Below are 23440 nucleotides of genomic sequence, written 5' to 3' on the forward strand. Positions count from 1 at the left end.
GTCCCTATTTTTCTACTTGCATTTTTACGTGCTTTCGAACTGTAGGTTGGCAGAAGCTGGGACGAGTAACAGGCGCTCGCTCTGCTACGCGGCACTTGGGATTCGACCCGCCAAACTGCCGACCATTTGATCAACAAGCTCAGCATCCTAACCCACTGAGCCACCGCGTCCCTCATTCCAGCCGTCATAGAATCCCATTAATTTTGATCTTAAAAAATCCCCACTACATTCAATGGATTTATTAACAAGGCTGTCTTCGCTTTGTGACTGTTGCATTTGCTTTACAACCTCTGCATTTGCTTAGCGACCATTACAAAAAAGGTGATAAAATCAAGTACAGTCATGTGGTGACTCCCTTAAGGACTGCCACAACTTAGAATCGTAATTCCATGCTTAACTGCGGTTGTCAGTTGGAAGACTTCCTGGGATGGCAATCAGACGAAGACCTAACAGATGCATTGACACAACAGCCTGAACTGCAGAATGTGTTGGGGTTTGTCATGATGTGTAAACCCAGCTTCTGGAGTTTTGATTCCAGATATTGTATAGAACTCTACTGCAACAGAGATTCTTGGTGGAGCAGTGGGCTAATGCTTCCTTAAAGTAACACCAGCTGCCTGCAATTAGTGCAGGTTCGAGTCCCACCAGGCTCAAGGTTGACTCAGCCTTCCATCCTTCCCAGGTAGGTAAAATGAGGACCCAGATTGTTGGGGGCAATAAGCTGACTTTGTAATAATGCCGCTTGGGTGTGTGTGAAAGCCCTAATAAGCAGGCATATACATAGAATGAAGGCTACTGCTAAGCTTGTAAGCCGCCCTGAGTCTCCGGAGAAGGGCGGGATATAAATGGAATAAAAATAAAAATAAATAAATAAATAAAAACAGGTTGAGTAACCAGATTAAAAGGGTTGTGTGAATGTAGGTCCTGAGAGATTCAAAGACAACCAATGGCCACCAGGACCGACTAAGGAGTTGAACCTCAGTTATCCTAATAAATAAAAATTATGACAATGACTCCATTAGTTTAAGCATCTTCCATCTTTGTGCCCTTTGCAAAGATGTGGAATTCAGCTCCAAGAATTCCCCATTCTTCCTGGCTGCTGCTAAGCATTCTGGGAGCTGAAATCAATCTCTCTTTCGAAGGGCTGAAAGAACAGAAGCAAGAAGGAACCACTGGAACGTAATCCGTTATGTATTAGGCTTAATGGAACATCTTAAGCACTTGCATAGCAGTCACCACCAGGGGGCGTTGAACTGTAACTGTTTTGGCGGGAATGAGTTTCGGCGGGAAACAGAGGTTCAAACCGATTGGTTGGTTGTGTACCTGGCCAGGTACTGGCCAGGTGTATAAAGAGTGCAGGTAACCCCTATTCCCCAGTACAGTCACTTCCACCAATAAAGAGCTGATATGTTGTACTCATCGTCTCGGCGTCCTTCCTGCTATCCAGAACCCACTACACAACAATCCCACCTAGAGATGAAACATGCTAAAGCCAGCAACCCCGATTTACCTTCCAGTCTGGTGGGAGCTGGGCCCCAAATCCCAAGGCAGGAAACATTTTGTCTCTACAAAAGAATCGAGAAGAAACAGAACAAATGTGAGAGGCCCAGTGAGGAAACGCCCTTTGCCAATCCTGCCTTCTCCCATCTTTAACATCTCAAGGCAAAGGGCTCCCTGTAATGAGGGTTGAAATGAGGACTCCTTGGGGCTCTCTGAGCTCGGGGGTTTTCTTCCAGACGTTTCATTACCCTGAGTAGCTAACATCATCATTGCTAGTAAGGAGTGAGGTTTGCGGGGGGGGGAGGAGGAGGAGGATTGCAGGGTCCTTGGTGCTCTCTGAGCTTCCATTGCTAGTAAGGAGTGAGGTTTGCAGGGAGGAGGAGGAGGAGGAGGAGGAGGAGGAGGAGGAGGAGGAGGAGGAGGAGGAGATTGCAGGGTTCTTGGTGCTCTCTTAGCTTGGGAGTTTTCTTGCAGACGTTTCATTACCCTGAGTAGCTAACATCATCATTGCTAGTAAGGAGTGAGGTTTGCGGGGGGGGGGAGGAGGAGGAGGATTGCAGGGTCCTTGGTGCTCTCTGAGCTTCCATTGCTAGTAAGGAGTGAGGTTTGCAGGGAGGAGGAGGAGGAGGAGGAGGAGGAGGAGGAGGAGGAGGAGGAGGAGGAGGAGATTGCAGGGTTCTTGGTGCTCTCTTAGCTTGGGAGTTTTCTTGCAGACGTTTCATTACCCTGAGTAGCTAACATCATCATTGCTAGTAAGGAGTGAGGTTTGCGGGGGGGGGGGGAGGAGGAGGAGGATTGCAGGGTCCTTGGTGCTCTCTGAGCTTCCATTGCTAGTAAGGAGTGAGGTTTGCAGGGAGGAGGAGGAGGAGGAGGAGGAGGAGGAGGAGGAGGAGGAGGAGGAGGAGGAGGAGGAGGAGGAGATTGCAGGGTTCTTGGTGCTCTCTTAGCTTGGGAGTTTTCTTGCAGACGTTTCATTACCCTGAGTAGGTAACATCATCAGGGCTAGTACGGTGTGCGGAATGCAGGTTGTTGTCATTTTATATTCTGATGGCTGCCCTGTTAGTGATGGTGGGGGCGGTCTTAGACATTCTTTGGCTGTTTACTGTTGATGTTACCTAGTTTGGGTAATGAAAACTCTGCAAGAAAACAACCAAGCTAAGAGAGCACCAAGGGCCCCACAGTCAAAGTGCTCCCTATCTGAAACGGCTGTGCAAAATCCCTCGTCTCGTCTGGGCCAGCAGCAACTCAGCAAGTAAGTTTTGTTTTCAAACCACTTCTGAAAATGTTCAGAACTGCCCTTTTGCCACTCCAAACTTGACATTCCCAACGAAACACTTGGTGTGTGACCTACTCTGTTACACTTACGTGTCGTAGTCTTGGATAATCTGGCCAACTGCCCAGATGGCCGAAAGGTATTCGTTGGTCCCCATGGGGTTAATGTAGTGCAAGGACGTCGGATCCCGAGGATTTCCGTTGGATGCCGTGAAGTCAATTCCAACCTGCATGGAAAGATGCCAAAGAGACCGCATTTCATTCCTGAAGTTGTTGTGTGGGAAAGGCGAGGCCGGTTGAGAGATTCAGCCAGGGGCTGGACTAGAAGACCTCCAAGATCCTTTGCAACTCTGTTATTCTTTATTCTGTAAAATGAGAAACAGCCTCCTTTGACCAGAAAGCATCATCGGCTGAATTAGAAATAGAAAAACAGGACAGATCCCCCACTGATTTGGATTGATCTTTGACTCACAAGAGCTGGCCCACAATTAGCTGGCTTTATCTGGGCCTGGAAGCTAAGCAGAATCAGGAGCTGTTAACATCTGAATGGGAGTGGACCAGGAAGGGGCAGAGCTGCAGACCAGAAGCATTCTGGGGAAAAGTGTTATGCTCCTTGAGTTTTGACGATAATTGGAATTGGAACTTCCATCATGAAGCAAGGCAGTCATTAAGTCAGTCATGCCCAATTTTATGACCTTGTTGCTATGGATGTTACGTGAATCATGCAGTCACTAAGCAAATCCAGCTGCCTCCATTGGTTTTGCCCCTTGGAAAGGTCACAAATGGAGATCACGTGCTCCTGGGATACCGCAGCCCTTGTAACTACATGCCAGTTGCCAAAGGCCCAAATTTTGATAATGTGAATGCGTGGATGCTGTGACAGTTGTAAGTACGAGGACCAGTGATATTTCCCTTTTTTTAAAGGCCTGTTGTAACTTTGAACAGTGGCTAAATGAATGTGTAAAGTCGCGTGCTTCACAGAGAGACGGACACAGAGCTGGGTAACGATGCGTTTATTCAGGAACAGAACGAACTGCTTATAATTGGAGGAGTGTCTGTTTGCAGACGTGACAGGAAAGCTGTCAGGAGTTGAAATCGACACTGCAAAAATCGGAAAGGGGATATCCCTTCACCCTCTAAATTGCCGCTCACCCCTGAACTAAACCACTTTCTTCTATGCCCCCCAGGGTTAAGCCCAAACTATGTAGGGCAAGGGTGTCCAACATAGCTGGTTGAGGAATTCTGGGAACTGAAATCCACGGATCTTAAAATTGCCAAAGTTGGACCCCTTTCTAAAACATCCCCTAATCTAACCTAGAAATAAAAAGAAATTTCCTGACATTGGCAACAATTAACCAGTGGAGCAGCTTGCCTCCAGAAGTTGTGGGTGCTCCATCACTGGAGGTTTTCAAGAAGAGACTGGACAGCTGTTTGTCTGGAACGGTATAGGGTCTCCTACCTGGGCAGGGGGTTGGACTAGAAGACCTCTAAGGTCCCTTCCAACTCTTGTTATTCTCTATTCTGTATTCTTCCCTGATTTCAGCTTGAGACAGATACCCCAGGTCCTGGTTTTGCCGTTTCATCTGTCCTGAAATGGTGTCATTACACAACAGTTCATGCTGCACAAAGAACGCATTTGTGCCCGTTCCCGTTTCTATGGCGATACTTCCTCCCTTTTCCTGTGTGTCTCCTTAAGTCAACACAACAAATCAAAACTGAAGCCCCACATTTGTGCGCAGTGCTTCAAAACTCCTGCGGGCTCCATGCCTCGAAAGGCTGGTTTGGCACAAAGGGTTGCGAGGCCAAAATTCATAGCTTTCCCGGGATACCAAACCAGCTGCGGTGGGAAGAAAGATTAAAATTCTCTATAGCACACAGGAGATATTGGCAAACTTTTCAGGATACAGTACTGAAGTTTTAGAATACATTAGAATTAGAATGGAAGGGACCTTGGAGGTCATCTAATCCATCCCCTTGCTTCAGTAAGAGACCCTATACCAGGGGTAGACAACCTTGGCTCTTTTATGACTCGTGGAGTTCAACAGGGGTGGGTGGGTAGGTAGGTAGGTAGATGGATAGATAGATAGATAGATAGATAGATAGATAGATGATAGGTAGGTAGGTAGGTAGGTAGGTAGGTAGGTAGGTAGATAGATAGATAGATAGATAGATAGATAGATAGATAGATGATAGATAGATAGATGATAAGAGATAGATGGATAGTTGATAGAGATGGACAGATGGATAGATAGATGGATAGTTGATAGAGATAGATGGATGGATGGATAGATAGATGGATAGTTGATAGCGATAGATGGATGGATAGATAGATAGATAGATGGATAGTTGATAGAGATGGATGGATGGATGGATAGATAGATGATAGAGATGGATAGTTGATAGAGATGGATAGATAGATGCTTAGTTGATAGAGATGGATGGATGGATGGATGGATAGATGAATGGATGGATGGATGGATAGATAGATAGATAGATAGATAGATAGATAGATAGATAGATAGATAGATAGATAGATAGATGATAGATAGATGATAGAGATGGATAGATGGATAGTTGATAGAGATGGATAGATGGATAGATAGATGCTTAGTTGATATGGATGGATGGATAGATAGATAGTTGATAGAGATGGATAGATGGATAGTTGACAGAGATGGATAGATGGATAGATGCTTAGTTGATAGAGATGGGTGGGTGGGTGGATGGATGGATAGATAGATAGTTGATAGAGATGGATGGATAGTTGATAGAGATGGATATATGGATAGATAGATGCTTAGTTGATAGAGATGGATGGATGAATGGATGGATAGATAGCTAGATAGATAGATTCATTCATTCATTCCATTCATTCATAGGCCATTTCTGAGACAAATCCTGGCAGATTTCCTTTTTTGCTGGCATCAGCCACTGTTTTGAAACTATAAAAGGCAAAGGGTTCAAGGGAGGAAACTTTCGGGCTTAAGCCAGGAAGATGCATCTTACAGCTTCAGCTTTGGAGATAAAACCCTCCAGGTCCCTTTTGAAGGTCTAGGAACCTTTCATAAAACCTGGCAGGACTGAAATCAGCAGGAAACCCGCAGACACTGCCACGTAAAGAGGCAAGGCAACATTTCCTCAAGTCAAGCCTGACTCTCAGGGACTTTATGACTATGGGTGAAAGACCTCGGCCACGCCATGCTGCCTGGATGTGAGGCTGCTTAGGCCAGAGCTGCAGAGAGAGCAAGCCAAGCATCTCAGAAGGGACCCTCCCTAATTTGGGGGGGGGGGCTGTAGAAGAGATGCACTTCCAGACTACACGATTCTGTTAATGTAGTTTTACAACAAAGTAGAATTCCTTTATATGGCGGCGTTTCCTTTCTAGTCAACCTGGTAAGGCTGACTGACATATCCACGATAGTGTGGAAACTGTTTGGTCACCCTATCTTGATGGACAATTTTTCGATTTTTCTACTTACTGTGTATCCCCGAAAACAAGACTGGGTCTTACGCTAATTTTTGCTCCAAAAGACGCATTAGGGCTTATTTTCTGGTTAGGGCTTATATTGGGGGAAATACGGTACTAAATGCGTCCATCTGGCTGACGAACTTAACTGGGGCTTCTTTGGGGTGGGGGCTTATATTACGAGCATCCTGAAAAATCAGGTTAGGGCTTATTTTCCGGTTGGGTATCACATTCGGGGAAAGACGGTATCTACAGCGCTGACATTCCTAACAATGAGAACAATTAACCGATGGAATGGGTTGCCTTCATAAGATGTGGGTGCTCCATCACTGGGGACTTTTAAGAAGAGACTGGACAGCCACTTGTCTGAAACGGTATAGGGTCTCCTGCTTGGGCAGGGGGCTGGACTAGAGGATCTCCCAGGTCCCTTCCAGCTCTGTTATTCTATGTTCTATGTTCTACATTTCTTGGCAGCTGTCAGGCACAAGGAAACAGGAGCCAAGATAGAATTCAAAAGCAATGCGAGTTTATTCCATGCAACCTATTGCCAAGCATCGGATCTACTAACGGTCAAGACAAATTGGCATTAGATAAGAGCCAACACACTTCAAGGGGGGGGGCTGGACTTAGGTCTCTTTTGGACGTAAGGACTTCAAACTGATGATGAGTTTGCCCCACCCTGAGGCTCAGCCTGGTCATCTCCTACAGTAGCTCCCCAACGAAATACCTACCAGACCAGACCATGCTTAGCTTCTAAGATCAAACAAGGCCCACCGAAACTTGAGGAATAAAAATGAGAAAACCCACATATTATGCCCACTTTCTACCATCAGTGATTCTCAAAGCTGTGGAAAATGTTGTAAGTGTGGTCCACAGCCCCCACAAACTGCCAGCCTGGGTGTAAATAATTTAAAGAGTACCTCTTCTCCCAAATGGTTGAAATAATATTAACATTATTATATCTTATTAATAGTAATATTTTCTATTAATATTGTTATATTGCATTGCATTGCATTACATATTCTATTATATTAATTCAACACGCTCCTCCTATTGCCTGCTACTTACATAGCAACAACTTTATTGATTAGCCCTTGGGCCATATCAAAGTACAAAGTTCCAGCAACAAACCGTCACCGAAACTAGATAAAAACAATCCGAAATGGAATTTGATAAAATACAATTTAAAATGGAATTAAAATACAATTTAAGTTAAAATAGTAATAAAATACAAATTTAAGATATAGATAAAATATGGAAACATTATATTTCGGAGTCGCCCTTACAATCTACCCCAATCAGTCCCACATATGCAGATCTTAACCGGATCATTTTGTTTAAATACTGTGCTACGTTGAATGTTATTTTCAAGTTCTGGCCGGACATAAGATACGGTAAATTATTTTGATATGGGGATCCCAATGGGTCATTCGTTTGGTATATAGACCAAGATACCTGTCTCTCACCCTCTTATACAAACAACAGTCAAATAGGATGTGAGCCAGGTCCTCTACCTCTGCCGCTCCGCAAATGCAGAGACGCTCATTGTACGGTATAGCATGAAATCTCCCATATCTGACCATTGTATCAAGCTGTTCAAATCTTGCTCTCGTAAATATCTCCCTAAGATGTTTTGGGAGTTGTGACTTCAAATAACTGTCCACTTGAAAAGTACATTTGTATTTACTCAGCCATTTCAAGTTACCCACCTTACTAAGGATAGCTATATCAGTTTGTGCTTCTATATCCTTAATTCTTTGGGCAACTCTTTTTTTAGATTGTTCTCCTGTTACGCAAGAAACAGGAAGGCCACAGCTTCTTACAAAATTTGTTAGTTTGGTGATCCAGGAGGTTTGTGATTGCAGTTTTATTTGCTCTAGTAGGCATAATTTGGGGAGTCTATCAGTCTCCATTTCATTAACTTTGCACCAGTAGTTATAAGCTCTAATTTTAGATAATGCCTGAATTGTATGAATTCCCAATTCAGCTCTAACTGCTGCAGCAGATGTTCTTGGGTCTACACCCAAAATACATCTCAGATGCTGGGACTGTGTTTGTTCTAAAGCTGTGGTTGAATAAAGACCCCAAATTTCTGCTCCATACAAGAGCATTGTCGTAACCTTAGCCTTATAAACTTTGAGTAGTGGAGCTAGGGACCCTGGGTAACTATGGTTCTTTAGTTTGAGCAATAAATTCAAACGGGCTTTTGCTCTAAATGTACTTCGTTGATGATGGCAGGCCCAAGATCCAGTCTTGGAAAAAGTTACTCCCAAATATACAAAGGTATTAACCTGCTCAATTGGTTCACCATCTAATTGCCACTTATGTCTCTGATGGTTTCTTCCAAACACCATTATTTTCGATTTGGATTTGCTAATAATTAGGGAGTTATCCTGGCAATAAGAGCTGAATCTTCTTAATAGCCTACGTAATCCTACTTGTGAGTATGATAATAAAATCATATCATCAGCATAAAGCAAGCTGTTACAGTAAGTATTTAGGATCATCGGCATGTGTACCATGGTATCCTTCATTAACCCTGGCAAGTCATTGATGCCTGCTACTTCATAAAGCGGGATACAGTGATAGATTAATTCAACAGTAACTTAACTTTTCTTTGCTTCAATATTTGGACTCCTGAGTCCACCCGAGCTATTCTCCAAGCGAAACCAATTCCTGGTTTGGTCAAAGAAATCTGACCGGACTTTTCAGGGACATGATGTCCCAAATTAATTCAGAGTGAAAATGTCTGAAAGGAAATTTGGATGTTCCGCCTTAGGCAGCAGCATGCTTTATCCCATCGTTACTTGTACGTGCCTAATTGTAACATAATTCTTCGTTTGTTCAAGTAATGAGGTTACCAAGGAAACGTGCATATGAAATCATAACAGAAATGGTCAGTGTGTGGGGGGCGAAGCAAATCCAGCCTGGTTGTGGATTCCTAGGCCGAATAAAGTGTGTCCACAGATGTGCTGCATTGCTTTCCTTAAATCCCAAGGACTGGGTTGGTGTCACTGATTTTTTTTTTTAAATGTCAGGACACAACTGCAATCCGAATTGCAACAGCTCAAGCTCAGACTCGGTAGAATCACCTTGAGATTTATAATTCCCCTTTATGCAGCAGTGGATCAAAATAATCTTTGTATATCAGTCCCAAAGGTGTTTTTTCAAGAGGCAACTGGAGTTTCTTAGTTTTTCTTTGAAGACGTTTCACTGCTCATCCAAGAAGTTCCTTCAGCTCTGACTGGATGGTGGGGAAGGGAAGGATTTATATTCCAGCAAATGACCAGCCGTCTGCAAGAAGTATAAATCCTTCCCTTCCCCACCGTCCAGTCAGAGCTGAAGAAGCTTCTTGGATGAGAAGCGAAACCTCTTCAAAGGAAAAACAAGGCCAGTTGCCTCCTGAAAAAGCACTTTTGGGATAACCATGATTTGGATGACTGAGCATCTCCATAGACGCTTCGTGTATCAGCTTTACCCATGATTCCCAATCTTGGCTTGAACCACAGTGTGAGAAAAACCTGGTGCAGATATGACTCAGTTACTGTATTTAGAAGCTACAAACAGTCCAGAATCCAGAATTTGGGGAGCCACGTGGTGGTACATTCATGTAATACTATTACTTCTGCTGTGTGAGCTGCACTGACTTCTTTTAGTGGAAAAGCAGAAGACCACTGTCATTTTGAGGAGTTTAGTGACCTACTTTGATTTCTCCTTCCTATTAAGAAAAGTCTAGACCAGGGGTAGGCCACCTTGGCTCTTTTATGACTCGTGGACTTCAACTCCCAGAATTCCTGAGCCAGCATGGCTCAGCTTGGAAACCTCTCCCTTTCCCCTCAGCACGGCTGGCTCAGGAATTCTGGGAGTTGAAGTCCACGAGTCATAAAGTGGCCTAGGCCAGGGGTAGGCCACCTTGGCTCTTTTATGACTTGTGGACTTCACCTCCCAGAATTCCTGAGCCAGCCATGCTGAGGGGAAAGGGAGAGGTTTCCAGGCTGAGCCATGCTGGCTCAGGAATTCTGGGAGTTGAAGTCCACAAGTCATGAAGGGGCCATAGTTCCCCCATGCTGGCTCAAGAATTCTGGGAGGTGAAGTCCACGAGTCATAAAGCGGCCTAGGCCAGGGGTAGGCAGCCCTGGCTCTTTTATGACTCGTGGACTTCAACTCCCAGAATTCCTGAGCCAGCATGGCTCAGCTTGGAAACCTCTCCCTTTCCCCTCAGCATGGCTGGCTGAGGAATTCTGGGACTTGAAGTCCACGAGTCATAAAAGAGCCAAGGTTGCCTACCCCCTGGTCTAGACATTTAGAGTTCTTTCTGAGCTAGCTTGCTTGATATATTTTTTTACAGATAGCCCTCAGAACAGTTCATTTAGTGACCGTTCAAAGTTACAATGGCACTGAAAAAAGTGACCTGATCGTGACTTGCAACCACTGCAGTATCCCCATGGTCACGTGACCAAAATTCAAGTGCTTGCTAACCGGCACATGTTTATGACTGCTGCAGTATCCCGGGGTCACACGACCCCCCTTTTGTGACTTTTTGACAAGCGCAGTCAATGGGGAAGCCAGATTCACTTAACAACCAGGTTATTAACTTAACAACGGTGGCAAGAAAGGTCGTGGCATGTGGGCAAAACTCCCGCGACCACTGTCTTGCTTTACGACCTTGCTTACCACCATTGTTAAAGGAATCGCTGAACTTCTCAAGTTAGTAACCTGGTTGTTAAGGGAATCTGGCTTCCCCATTGACTTGGCTTCTCAGAAGGTCGCAAAATGTGATCACGTGATCCCGGGAGACTGCAAAGATCATAAATATAAGTCAGTTGCCAAGCTCTTGAATTTCGATCATGTGACCGTGGGGATGCTGCGACTGCCCTAACTCTGAAAAATGGTCATTAAGTGACGTCGTAACTTTCAACGATCCCTCAAGGAAGCGTCGAGGACCACCTGTATGGAATGGAGGATTCCCCTCCTGGCTCTTGCGTGATGCAAACATCACCTTTTTCTCCACTGTTCATCCTCCCAACGTGTTGCTATGTGGGTGGCAAACGTTTTGTTGGGGTTTCGTCTAACCAGAGAGCAATGCACACCCTGTAATTTTGTGGGCCACGGTGGGGCACATTTCCGCTCAGGAAAGGAGCCTTTTTCCAACTTCCAGGCATCACTGATGCTTTAATTAATGCTGAGATTTAACCGAGAGGGCACAACAGTGATTATGTTGTTAGCGTTTATGGAAAGAAAAATCACCAAGATCCTTACCGTAAACATTAACTGGCAGCCTCCGAGGATGTAATCCAGGAAGGAATAATCTCGGGTGATCTTAAGGATGAGGAGGAAGAGTTGAGAGGAGAGGAGAAGGAAAGAAGAAAGAGAGCAAGTTAATGCAAAGCAAGACTGTTTCACAAAACATTCGTTTATGGCTTTTTGTAAATTTAAGCCGTGTGGACTTCAACTCCCAGAATTCCCCAGCCAGCAATGAGAATTCTTACTCTTGGGGAAAATTCTGGGGGTTGAAGTCCACACAGCTTAAAGTTGCCGTGGTTGAGAAAGACACTTCTAATTTGAATTTCCTAGCAGCCGTCACATTTCCAAACTCTGTGGCTGGATTTACACCACACGTTTCTCTTTCAGCGAAGGGAAACAAAACACAATCGTTCTCCAATGTGATGTCAAAGTAGCACATCATGGTTTCAAGTCACAAGTTGGAGGTGGAGGGGTGGAGCTTGGGAATCTGACCATCCCCTGCATCACAAACCACTTAACCATGGTTTTTTACTTCGGCCTGGAACATTGTGTCTGCTCAGCTGTGCAATATATCAAAAGTTGCAGGTTGGAGATGTGTGTGTATTTGAGACATTGCCAGCAAGATTGCTGTTTTGTGTCAACAAAGGTCTTTGTCGTGCAAACATTCTCCTCGATTCTCTTCGACAAGATTTGTCTGAGAAAGTTCGTGATGTCTGAATGGTTAGTAAGCTATCACCTATAGCAGTGTTTCCCAACCTCCGCAACTTTTAAGATGAGTAGACTTCAATTCCCAAAATTCCCCAGTCTTCACAGGATCACAGCAAGGCTGAGGACTGTAATGGGAAAGTTTGCACACCAAGCTAGCCGAAGGTCAAATGGATGCAGAAACCCTGCATTGAGATGTTGTGTGAATTAGGCCAATGCATGAAACTTAAATAGGCTTTACGTGTGGCCTTCAACTTATGGCCATAAAGGAGCCTGCCCATTATAGTCATAAGACGTGACTGTCGCAAAGCAGATCATCTTGTGGTGAAACCCAAATTTGCAATCTTTTTTTTTGCAGAGCTTCTTAAGTGAGTGCCACAGTTAAGCCCACTGGGAGTTGTTGATGAATTGATAAGTACATGGTTGTTAAGCCCACTGAAAACGGTAAATGCAGAGGTGCTTTTTCAAAAGGCAACTCGTCTCTCTTGGGTCCCCCCCCCCTTTGGAAGACGTTTCGCTTCTCATCCAAGAAGCTTCTTCAGTTCTTCAGAACAGAAGATGCTTCTTGGATGAGAAGCAAAACACTTTTTTCTTCCTCAAAGAAAAAACCAAGTCCATTTTGCCTTTTGAAAAATCAGCTTTGGGACAACCATGACCTGGATGACTGAGACTCTCCCTAGGCATTCTGTAAACGGAGATTTTTCAGCAAAAACATCACAAATCACAGCCACATGTCCATGGGCAAAAGGTCATAAATGACCAGCATCAGAAATGTGGCCACATGAGTTGAGAGGGGGAGCTGATGGGATGTCATAACTTTGAACCGTCGCCACCTGACCGGATGTAAGTCAAGGACTGCTCGTATGTATTTTACGCTTCATTAAGTGCATTGGGATTTTTCATGGGGTATGAACCCAGGGCATAGTATAGAATCAATGTGGAGTGGGGATCAAATCTGGATCATTAGACTGTGCTGTTCTAGACCGTTTTAGCTCATTGATGTTTTATCTCATTTATTCGCTCCTCTGGGCTGAATAAGAGGGGGAGGAGAGAGAGAGAGACAGATATGACATATGCGAAAGTACCGGTGTTCACTCCTAATGTAAATGCAAAATGATAGGCAGAAAAGAGTAGAGGTTCATTTATTTATTTAGTGACCGTTCAAAGTTACAACGGCACTGGAAAAAATGACATATAATCATTTTCACACTTACAACCACTTCAGCATCACATGATCAAAATTTGGATGCTTGGCAACTGGCATGTATTTATGACGGTTGTCGCAGTGTCCCGGGGTCATGTGATCCCCTTTGGCGACCTTCCGACAAGCAAAGTCAAGGGCGAAGCCACTTGACACTTAACAAGGGTGTCACTTAATTCCCACAGCATTGTCTCATTTCTCATTTTTTCTCACCTTCTCATCTTTCCTACTGTCTTCTCCTATCGGTTTCTTATGATTAATCATTTGTTGTTTGTAACTTATGATCAATGATTGTTAACTACGATGTAGGATCTATGACCTATCCCTTTGTTGTTTGCATGTGCACTGAGAGCTTATGCACCGGGGACCATTTCCTTGTATCTCCAATCACACTTGGCCGATAAAAAAATTCTGTTCTATTCTAACTTAACAACTGCTTTGACTCATGTAACAACTGTGGCAAGAAAGGTCATAAAACAGGGCAAAATTCACAATAAGTCTTGCCTGGAAGCAGAAATTTGGGGCTGAGTTGTGGTCGCTAAGTCGAGGACTAGCTGTATTCTCCAAAGCAGGAGTCAAGAGATGGACTAGATCCTTGGCCCATTTGCAAAACTCTGGGCTGGCCTCCGAGCTGACGGTGACTCAGACCCTGGGTGGGGGAGCAGACCTCACCCTACTTGCAGACCGCCTGCCGAAGCCCCATCTGACTCATCCAATTTGGTGCAATGGCAGGTTAATCAGGCCTTGTGTTTGTCTTCATCCTGGCTTGTCAGAGTTGGCATTTTAGAAATTTATTGCATTTGTCCCAGAGTGGAAACCCTTGCCCTTCTGATGATTAGATGCCACTCCGGCAATCTCGGCATTATGTCAGTAATTATGATTTTAATGCAAATCTGAAAGCGGTTTAGCAGTTATAATCCATCAAACTGAAAAGCAAAGATCTTCAGAGTCTAAAAGAGTGAATAACTCAAGAGGTTTTATATTTCAGAAGCAGAGGAGATGTTAATTTATTGACGGCAGCGCCGAGTTAAGTAACAGAGTGCTTTGGGCACCATCTTCTGAGAAAAGGTTTATGCATATTTATGCATTTGTACTCCTTGATAATATACCACTGAGGGTGCAAAAGGACTTCTCCGCTACAGCACACTGTGGCATTTGTACACTTTTACTGATATATCTCAGTATCTCACCTCTACCTTCCCTTACGCTCAGACATTTTAAAAAAATATTTCAGTTCTGAGACTATAATACAGGCAGTCCTCGGCTTTGTTTAACTATTGTGATATTCGCGAAGGATCGCTTTCAGAAAAGAATATAAACTCAGGTACAGTCCGGGCTTCATTACAGTCACAAATCCAGGACTACCTGTATTTGAAATCATCCATACGGCAGGGCAAAACTACAAATTTCACAGCTTTCCCCCACCTGCCCAATACTCTCCTGATGGGCTGTCTGCTAAATCAAAGCAAGGCTATGGCATACACTTGAAAGGAGACTGGAAAGCCTGCAATGGTGGACTCTGTCTGGCAAGGACAAAGAATGCTTATTCACAGGCAATACGACCCTGTAAAGCTTGTAAAATTCCGGGTGGTTAGAAAGCTGATAAAATAACAAAGAGTTAAACGTCTTGCAGAAGTTAGGAATAGACAGCCTGGAGCAAACACAATGTGTATTAGATAACTCCTGAAGCATTCATTAGCCAAGGCTTAGGAATAGGGATGGCTAGAGACCAATAGAATCATTGTTAGATCATTATTAAAATGTTTATTAGATGATATTTAATAATAATAATAATAATAATAATAATAATAATAATAATAATAATAATAATGATGATGATGATGATGATGATGATGGTAAAGTTGGAAGGGACCTTGAAGGTCATCTAGCCCAACCCCCTGCTCAGGCAGGAAACCCTGGCCTAGACCATTTCAGACAAATGGCTGTCCAATCTCTTCTTATATATTTCTTTTATATCTCGCCTTATCCCGCCTTCCACTTTAGTGAAATTGTACAAAGCTTTCTTAGTTCTTTTGTTCAGAGTTCCCAGGCATTTCTGGCCAGGACCCCTTTTCTTGCAGCGCTTCAATAAAAGGAAACAAAACCTGTACCTCGCGTCTGGTGTTCTTCATCGGCCTCGGACCCGAGACGGGGACAACATTCCCAATATTCTCCATTTTAAATACGCCATTCAGAGAATACAAGAATGTCTTTTATACTAGCATATTTGGAGGGAAAGAGCAGGCCAAACAATTTTTGGATAAAGTCATCAGAGCTCAGAGAGGTGGGAAGAAAGAAGAGAATTCAATTCTCCTCATCTGATTTTCAGCTGTGACATTTATATTTTTTTCCTCATATGTAGAAGCATGGCAAACAGCCTTCATTTTCCAAATTACATATTGTCTCTCCTCCCGAGAAGCAGCTGTTGTCAGCCCCTGGGATTCCCTCCCAGCAGTCTCAATAAAGAACTTACTTTGCAGGACTTGACAATGATGATGCCTGAATTCTTGTAGCTCCTCTTCTTCTTCTGTTTTTTGGGATTGATGCATTCAAACTCTACCTGCATTTTTTTAAAGAAAGGAAGACCATGGTAAATGCAGTAATCTTGTTTCCTTTTCCTTTATTGCTACAGAAAATATTTCTTTGTCCTCTAGTTACTGGGAAGGCTGAGATTTACAATTCCAAAACATTTTAGGGGTAGCCAAGTTGGGGGAAAATGGTTTAAACCAGTATTTCTCACCCTTGGCAGCTTTAAGATGTAGGGACGTCAACTCCCAGAATTCCCCAGCCAGCTGACTGAGTGGAGAATTCTGGGAATTGAAGTCCACACGTCTTAAAAGTTGCCAAGGTTGAAAAATACTGGTTTAAACTACAGATATCCAAAACGCGGGCTGAGAGGACGCCTATCATCCCCCGTTACCAATATAATACTATCCCCCACCACAACCCAGTATGCATGGGGCAACATTTCTAACATTTTGGAAGGAAACTGGAATATCAAGAATTGAAAATATGAGAAACCTGGGCTCTGAAGGTATAGATCAGGGGTCTTCAAACTTGGCCCTTTTATGACTTGTGGATGTCAACTCCCAGAATTCCTCAGCCAGGCAGGTTTGAAGACCCTTGGTCAGGATCCAAGCCTGCGGTTTCATCAAAATGGCCGACTGAGGAATTCTGGGAGTTGAAGTCCACAAGTCATAAAAGGGCCAGGTTTGAAGACCCCTGGTCGGGATACAAGCCCACAGTTTCATCAAAATGGCCGACTGAGGAATTCTGGGAGTTGGAAGTCCACAAGTCATAAAAGGGCCAAGTTTGAAGACCCCTGGTCGGGATCCAAGCCTGCGGTTTCATCAAAATGGCCGACTGAGGAATTCTGGGAGTCAAAGTCCACAAGTCATAAAGGGCCAGGTTTGAAGACCCCAGGTATAGATCGTCCTCCATTACTGACTGCAACCACTCTTTAAAAAAACAGCTTTGTGACCTATCCTTCCTCTTACGACCATCTCAGCATCACATGCCTATCATTTTTGCACTTCACAGCTGTCTTCTGACAAGCAAAAGTCAAAGATGAAGCCAGCAGGAAGTTGCCAATTGTGCCCATGTGGCATCTTCACTTAATGACGTTGATGATTTGCTTAATGGTGGAAGTGGTCATGAGCTCATAAGTCTGGCACGCACTCCTGTAAGGTTTTGCTTAGTGACCAGGGTACCGGTATAGATTTGCCGGTCCCAATTTGGTTGCTATGTGAGGACTAACTCTATAAGAGGCAAAAGGTCTTGAATCCTGGCTCCACCTATCATCTAGCGATGTCCCAGCCACCAGCCACATCCCTGCAATTCTTGCACCCCAAAATTTTTTTTAAAATAATTCAGCATGGCTTCTGAGTCAAGCAAGAGTGAAGAATGGAGCTGAGCAAGGTTTGACTGCCCATAGATAAGAACTGAATTAATAAACAATGTTGAACGTATTTTATCAGAGGCTGAACTTTCACAGACGGGAAATTTATTATTAGGGAAATTTGTAATTCAGAGCAGGGTCTGATCCTGCAAAGTTTTGTTTTTGTCTTAGCCCAGAGTTTCACCTTATGAAAATATGGGAGGGATTTTTTCCCCCCAACAATTACAACCTTGTCACAACAGAAGACAATAAGAAGGAAGGCAAAACCACAAGGCCAAAGAAGGCATCACCCCACCACAGTCTGTGTCGCAATCTGGGAAGACGTCACAGTGACATGATGTAGCTTGCTTCAGCTGCACATGCAAACGACAACATACACAATTCAGCTCATCTGCATCTCGCTAAGTATTCCACATGGCATTTTAGTGCCGTGACAGGTACTTCAGGTCATTTACACCTGAACTTAAAGGTGGGCATGTCAGGTCCCTAAAACCGATGAGACACACAGTTTCTTCTAAGCAGTTTCCTTTATTGTTCCTCACCTACAGACAGGAATCTTGCCAAGCTCAAGGCAGACCACTTGGACCAGAAAACATATATTCGGGGAGCTATTGGGGAGCAGCTATCATCACCCTCTTTCTCCCACACAAACTACAGGTAGTCCTCAAGTTATAACAGTTCATTTTAGTTGAGCGTTTGAAGTTATAACAGCACTGAAGAAAGGGACTTATGGCCATATTTCATCCTTACGACCGTTGTGACATCCCCAGGGTCACGTGATTAAAATTCAAACGCTTGGCAACTGACTCGTATTTATGACGGTCGAAATGTCCCAGGCTCACGTGGTTCCCATTTGCAACCTTCTGGCAAGCAAAGTCAATGGGGGAAGCCAGCTCCGCTTAACAACCGTGCTACTAACTTAACAGCTGCAGTGATTCACTTAACAGCGGTGGCAAGAAAGGTCATAAAATGGGGCAAAATTCACTCAACAAATGTCTCGCTTAGCAACATAAATTTGGGGCTCCATTGTGTTCATAAGTCAAGGACTACCTGTATCTACCCTTCGCTACCTCTTCCCCTCCCTCCTGGGAATCCAGGCTACAATCTACCACATCAAAGACCTCACTTGACCCCTGGTCTCTCCTCTCTGTGCCTCGATTGCTCTGTTCCCCCTGCTATGCTTTCTATCCACATATCTCTGGGTGCAACCCTTCAAGGTAGCTGGGGGCAGGCTTGTTGGCAAGAAAGGTGTGTTGGCTTCAGTCCAGAGCATAGTGCCAGGCCATGTAGCATCCCTAAGGTTTCCCAGAAACTTGAGAGCGGTTGAACATCTGCCTGAGCTATTTACAGCCAGCAACTACATTTAGACGCTGTCAGTTTGAGAGAGAAACCAACGCAGAAAGAGCAGATGAGCGCAGTGGGGCTTCGAGTCGGAATGAGGAAGGATGTGATTACTCACGAGGTAAACAAATGCATGTATCCATTTTATTTTTAAGCTCCCTACGCAGGAGCACCAACTAGGATTGAGGAAGGCGTAAACAAATTGCAGCCTGGAAGACCAAATTAAAATGCCATTTCTAGCCTCCAAAGAGCTCTGGAGTAATAACTGCAAACGGTCATTTCGACAAAAGATCTGCTGACGCTTGAAGTCTCTGCAAAAGAGCCGAACTTTCTTAACAATTTAGAGGCACGTGTTTTTTTTTCAGCCTCTGAGCACTTAAGGAATTCTGTTTTTCAAGTGACCCAGATTATGAGATTGTGGAATTTTCCATTAGCTTCCGATTCAAGAATTTACGCATGAATTTAGGCTGGAAGCTGGCTAGTTACCAGTTTATGTACGGTAATCTTCCATCTGTTTATTTCATTTAGTTGTTAAAATGTATACCTTCCTTCTCTTAAGGTGGTAAAGATAGCACTTCTACCAATATTTCCTTGCAATAGCCCTGTGAGGTAAGCTGGGCTAAGAAGGAAATGACCCTCCCAATCTTCCAGTTAGGACTTCCTTAGTTCAGGGTTGGTGGAACCGTGGCCCTTTTATGACTTGTGGACTTCAACTCCCAGAATTCCTGAGCCGCCTACCCTAGCCTTAGTTCAGAGGTAGGCAACCTCGGCTCTTTTATGACTTGTGGACTTCAACTCCCAGAATTCCTGAGTCAGCATAGCTTCTGGGAGTTGAAGAGCCGAGGTTGCCTACCCCTGCCTTAGTTGATAGGAGACTAGATGTCTGTGGAGATTCTCAGTCATCCAGGTCATGGTTGTCCCAAAAGTGCTTTTTCATGAGGCAACTGGACTTTCTTTTTCTTCTTTGAAGACACCCATCTCCAATCTACAGCACAGACCTTTCAACAGGTCCAAGAAAGCTCCATGCCCATTTGCACTACTCAGGTGACCCTGATGAAACAGACAAGCTTCCAGGTGGCCTCAACGACTCTCTAAAAGAAGGCAAATGACCAGCTGTCTGCAAGGAGTATAAATCCTTCCGTACCCCACCATCCAGTCAGAGCTGAAGAAGCTTCTTGGATGAGAAACAGAAACATCTTTAAACAAAAACAAGGAAGTCCAGTTGGCTCCTGAACAATCACATTTGGGACACAGGAGACTAGACTTCTCGTAGCCCTGTACTTGAACCACTACCCCACCCTGACTCTTGAGCTGAGATGGAAGGTCTGATTCAAAACTCCCAGAACTTTCCATGGCTTGAGAGCAGCCTAAAACACTGGACCTCCCAAGTCCTTGTCCACCACCTTCACCATGCCTCCCCAAGAGTTCTCCAATATTCTAAAATACTAGCTTATGAAAACTCACATTGCCTGCTTTAGTCAAGATCCTCAAAGAACCAAGAACATTCACAATAAAGGGAGAGTCTAAGCCCGTGGTGGTGAACCTATGGCACGGGTACCACAGGTGGAACGCGGAGCCCTTTCTGTGGGCACATGAGCCATCGCTCCAGTCCTAGGCCTTCAGCTGGGTTTTATAAAACCTTTTCGCTTTAGGCCTCCATCGCCGTGTGCAAAAAAAAAGGTTCAATCAATCAATCAATTTCAGCTTCTCATGGGGAAAAAATATAATCTCACAAAGTTGGAATTGATTGATTGAACTTTTTAGTCCTACCCAGTCTCGTGTTACCATTGCAGCCAGGCCCACCCAATGGGCCATGCCTGCCCAAATGGCCACATCCGCCCAATGGGCCACACCCACCCGGCACCCAACGATACATAAGTGGGTTTTGGGTTGCAGTTTGGGCACTCGGTCTCTAAAAGTTTCGCCATCCCTGGTCTAAGCTTTGGCCCAACTAAACATAATCAGGACCTCGGAGAGCTCATGAGTCTCCAAAGCTTGGCTTGTTTTTAACATGGGTTAACTTTTGTGAGGCTGTAGTGTTTTGCACACAAAGCGTGTTGAATTGCAAACCCAGAAATGGAGAGAGGCAACCTAGAACTAAGGAGAAACTTCCTGACAGTTAGAACAATTAACCAGTGGAACAACCTGCCTCCAGAAGTGGTGAATGCTCCAACACTGGAAGTTTTTAAGAAGAGACTGGCCAGCCATTTGTCTGAAATGGCATAGGCTTTCCTGCCTGAGCAGGGGGTTGGACTAGATGACCTCCAAGGTCCCTTCCAACTGGTGGCTTCAGCTTCCTTCCATTTCTCCCCTCTCCCCACCCTATCAGAACCTATCCTTCCATCCCTCCACCATCCAGTCTCAACTGTCAGCATCTATCCTTCCATTCCCCCAGCATCAAAACTGAAGCTTCTTGGATGAAAAGCAAAGCGTTTTCTTCTTCTTCCTCAAGGAAAAAAAACCAGTCCAGTTGCCTTTTGATAAAAGCAGCTTTGAGGCAGCCGTGAGAGGTAGATCAATTTAAAATATTCCATTTCGGATCACTGCTAACCGCATCTCTAATTGCACTTTTGTATCTTAAGAAATACAAAGGGTTTACAGTTCTGTTCGTGCTGGTCATCCCTGGCTTATGAAGTTATCCCCCCGTCATTTCTACTCTACTTAATTAGGACACCGGCCACAAATAATGGGGAGAAGCAGAATAACAATCGGGCTGCAATCGGAACTCCTAAAGCCAACACCAAACGATTGTGGGAGCAAGTCAGCAAGACAAACTTTCATCATCAATCGCGGAAGATCAGGACAGCGATTCAATTGGGCAAAAACCAGCCCGGTCTTAGCAGAAGATGAGATGTTTGCTAATGAGGGTCATCACAAACACTTGGTGATGAGCAAACCAGCGCAAAACAAAACCGCACTGAAGGAGAAATGAAGTTGAAAAAGATTGATTTACTTGGGAAAATTAGATCAGGGGAAAAAAACCGGGCGACACTATTTTTTCTTAAACAGGCATCAAGATAGCGACTCGTAAGAGACTTTTCAGTTTAGTTCCTCCAAGTAAGCTGAACCTGGTTATCTTGGGTTGCACATTAAATGAACATATTGCACATTAAAGCAACATATTTCATGTGCAGTCAGAACTCAAGAATCACACATAACGTGGCCCTTTATTTGGTTACAATAGTTCAGTTGAAATCTACACGCAGGTAGTCCTTGACTTACGACCGCAATTGAGCCCAAAATTTCCACTGCTGGGCAAGACAGTTGTTAAGTGAGTTTTGCCCCATTTTACAACCTTCCTTGCCACAGTCGTTAAGTGAATCACAGAAGTTGCTCAGTCAGTAACACGGCTGTTAAGTGGATCCGGCTTCCCCATTGACTTTACCTGTCAGGAGGTTGCAAAAGGTGATCGCGTGACCCTGGGACACTGCAACCGTCGTAAACATGAGTCAGTTGCTAAGCGACTGAATTTTCACCAGGTGACCATGGGTATGCTGCAACGGTTGTAAGTAAGCCAAATAGTCATAAGTCATTTTTTCCAGTGGGGTTGTAACTTCAAACAGCCACTAAATGAATTGTTGCAAGCCGAGGACTAGCTGTATGTGAGTCTGATCAGGGTAAACTGCAGAGGTGACTCAGAAACATGATATTATATTCCTTATTATATAAGGAATATAATACCGAGTCGTGGTGGCACAGTGGTTAGAATACAGTATTGCAGGTTAATTCTGCTGACTGCCGCCTGCCGGCAGTTCGATTCTGACTGGCTCAAGGTTGACTCGGCCTTCCACCCTTCTGAGGTCCATAAAATGAGGAGCCAGATTGATGGGGACTCTGCAAAGCGCTTAGAGAAGCCCTGTGAAGCAGTATATAAGTCTAAGTGCCATTGCTATTATTTTATTCTTTTCATTTAATCTGCCTCTTGTATTTCACTTTTACGTATGGTTTTACTGTGTAATGTTTTATGTTTTATTCTGTACTTTGACATGGCCTATGTGCTAATCAACAGTATTAAAGGAGGAGAATTAAATGGCAACCATGAGGTAAAAGAAGAAATTCAAACTTTTTCAAACTGTGGTGGTGAATGGCAATGGGCATCTTCCCAGCCCCAGATGTGCCCTTCCTTCAAGGCTTACCACAGAGCCATCTTTGCACATCGTGTCAACAGAGGTCTGGAACTCCCCAATGAAATCGTGCCCTCCATCGTTGTCGTAGTCATAACACACAATCTGGCAGAAGAAGCAGAGGAACAGTCAGGATTCCCATCCACTTTACTGACCCATCTGAATTAAAAAAATTCATCCAACTTATGAAAGAGAAGAAATTCACGAAGATGCTCATTTCTCCCACAGGTAGGACAACTATTACCAAGTATCCGATTAACAGTCGGTGGGTGAATTTCAATCAATGTCTCGTGAATTAATCTTTTCTATACCAACACGATGGAGACCAATACATTCTATGTATCATTTTTTGTTCTATTATGATCCATTGACAGTCTCAATTTAGACATTAAGAAGCTCTCCCATTGTCTAGAACAGGGGTAGGCAAACTTGGCTCTTTTATGACTTGTGGTCTTCAATACCCAGAGTTCCTGAACCAGCCATGCTGAGTCAGGAATTCACCACTCCACTTCACCACTTCTGGAGGCAGGTTGTTCCACTGGTTAGTTGTTCTAACTGTCAGGAAGTTTCTCCTTAGTTCTAGGTTGCTTTTCTCCTTGATTACTTTCCATCCATTGCTTCTTGTCCTGCCTTCAGGTGCTTTGGAGAATAGCTTGACTCCCTCTTCTTTGGGGCAGCCCCTGAGATAT

The 23440-nt window shown here is 44.2% G+C and overlaps 1 protein-coding gene across 1 annotated transcript in view; it reads right to left on the bottom strand.

Annotated features, from left to right (window-relative positions):
- CPNE2 (copine 2) overlaps positions 1-23440 on the bottom strand; it is a gene marked incomplete at its 5' end in the record, with an annotated part of 40415 nt that overhangs the window by 10004 nt on the left and 6971 nt on the right. The window contains 5 exons of the mRNA XM_083370225.1: positions 1511-1565; positions 2866-2999; positions 11498-11557; positions 15862-15948; positions 22764-22856. Of these exons, the coding sequence (XP_083226351.1) occupies positions 1511-1565; positions 2866-2999; positions 11498-11557; positions 15862-15948; positions 22764-22856 (429 nt within the window). The remainder of the gene's footprint in view (positions 1-1510; positions 1566-2865; positions 3000-11497; positions 11558-15861; positions 15949-22763; positions 22857-23440) is intronic.

Source organism: Vipera ursinii (genome assembly GCF_947247035.1).
Source record: "Vipera ursinii genome assembly, chromosome: 10".
In the NCBI taxonomy this organism is placed as follows: domain Eukaryota; kingdom Metazoa; phylum Chordata; class Lepidosauria; order Squamata; family Viperidae; genus Vipera; species Vipera ursinii.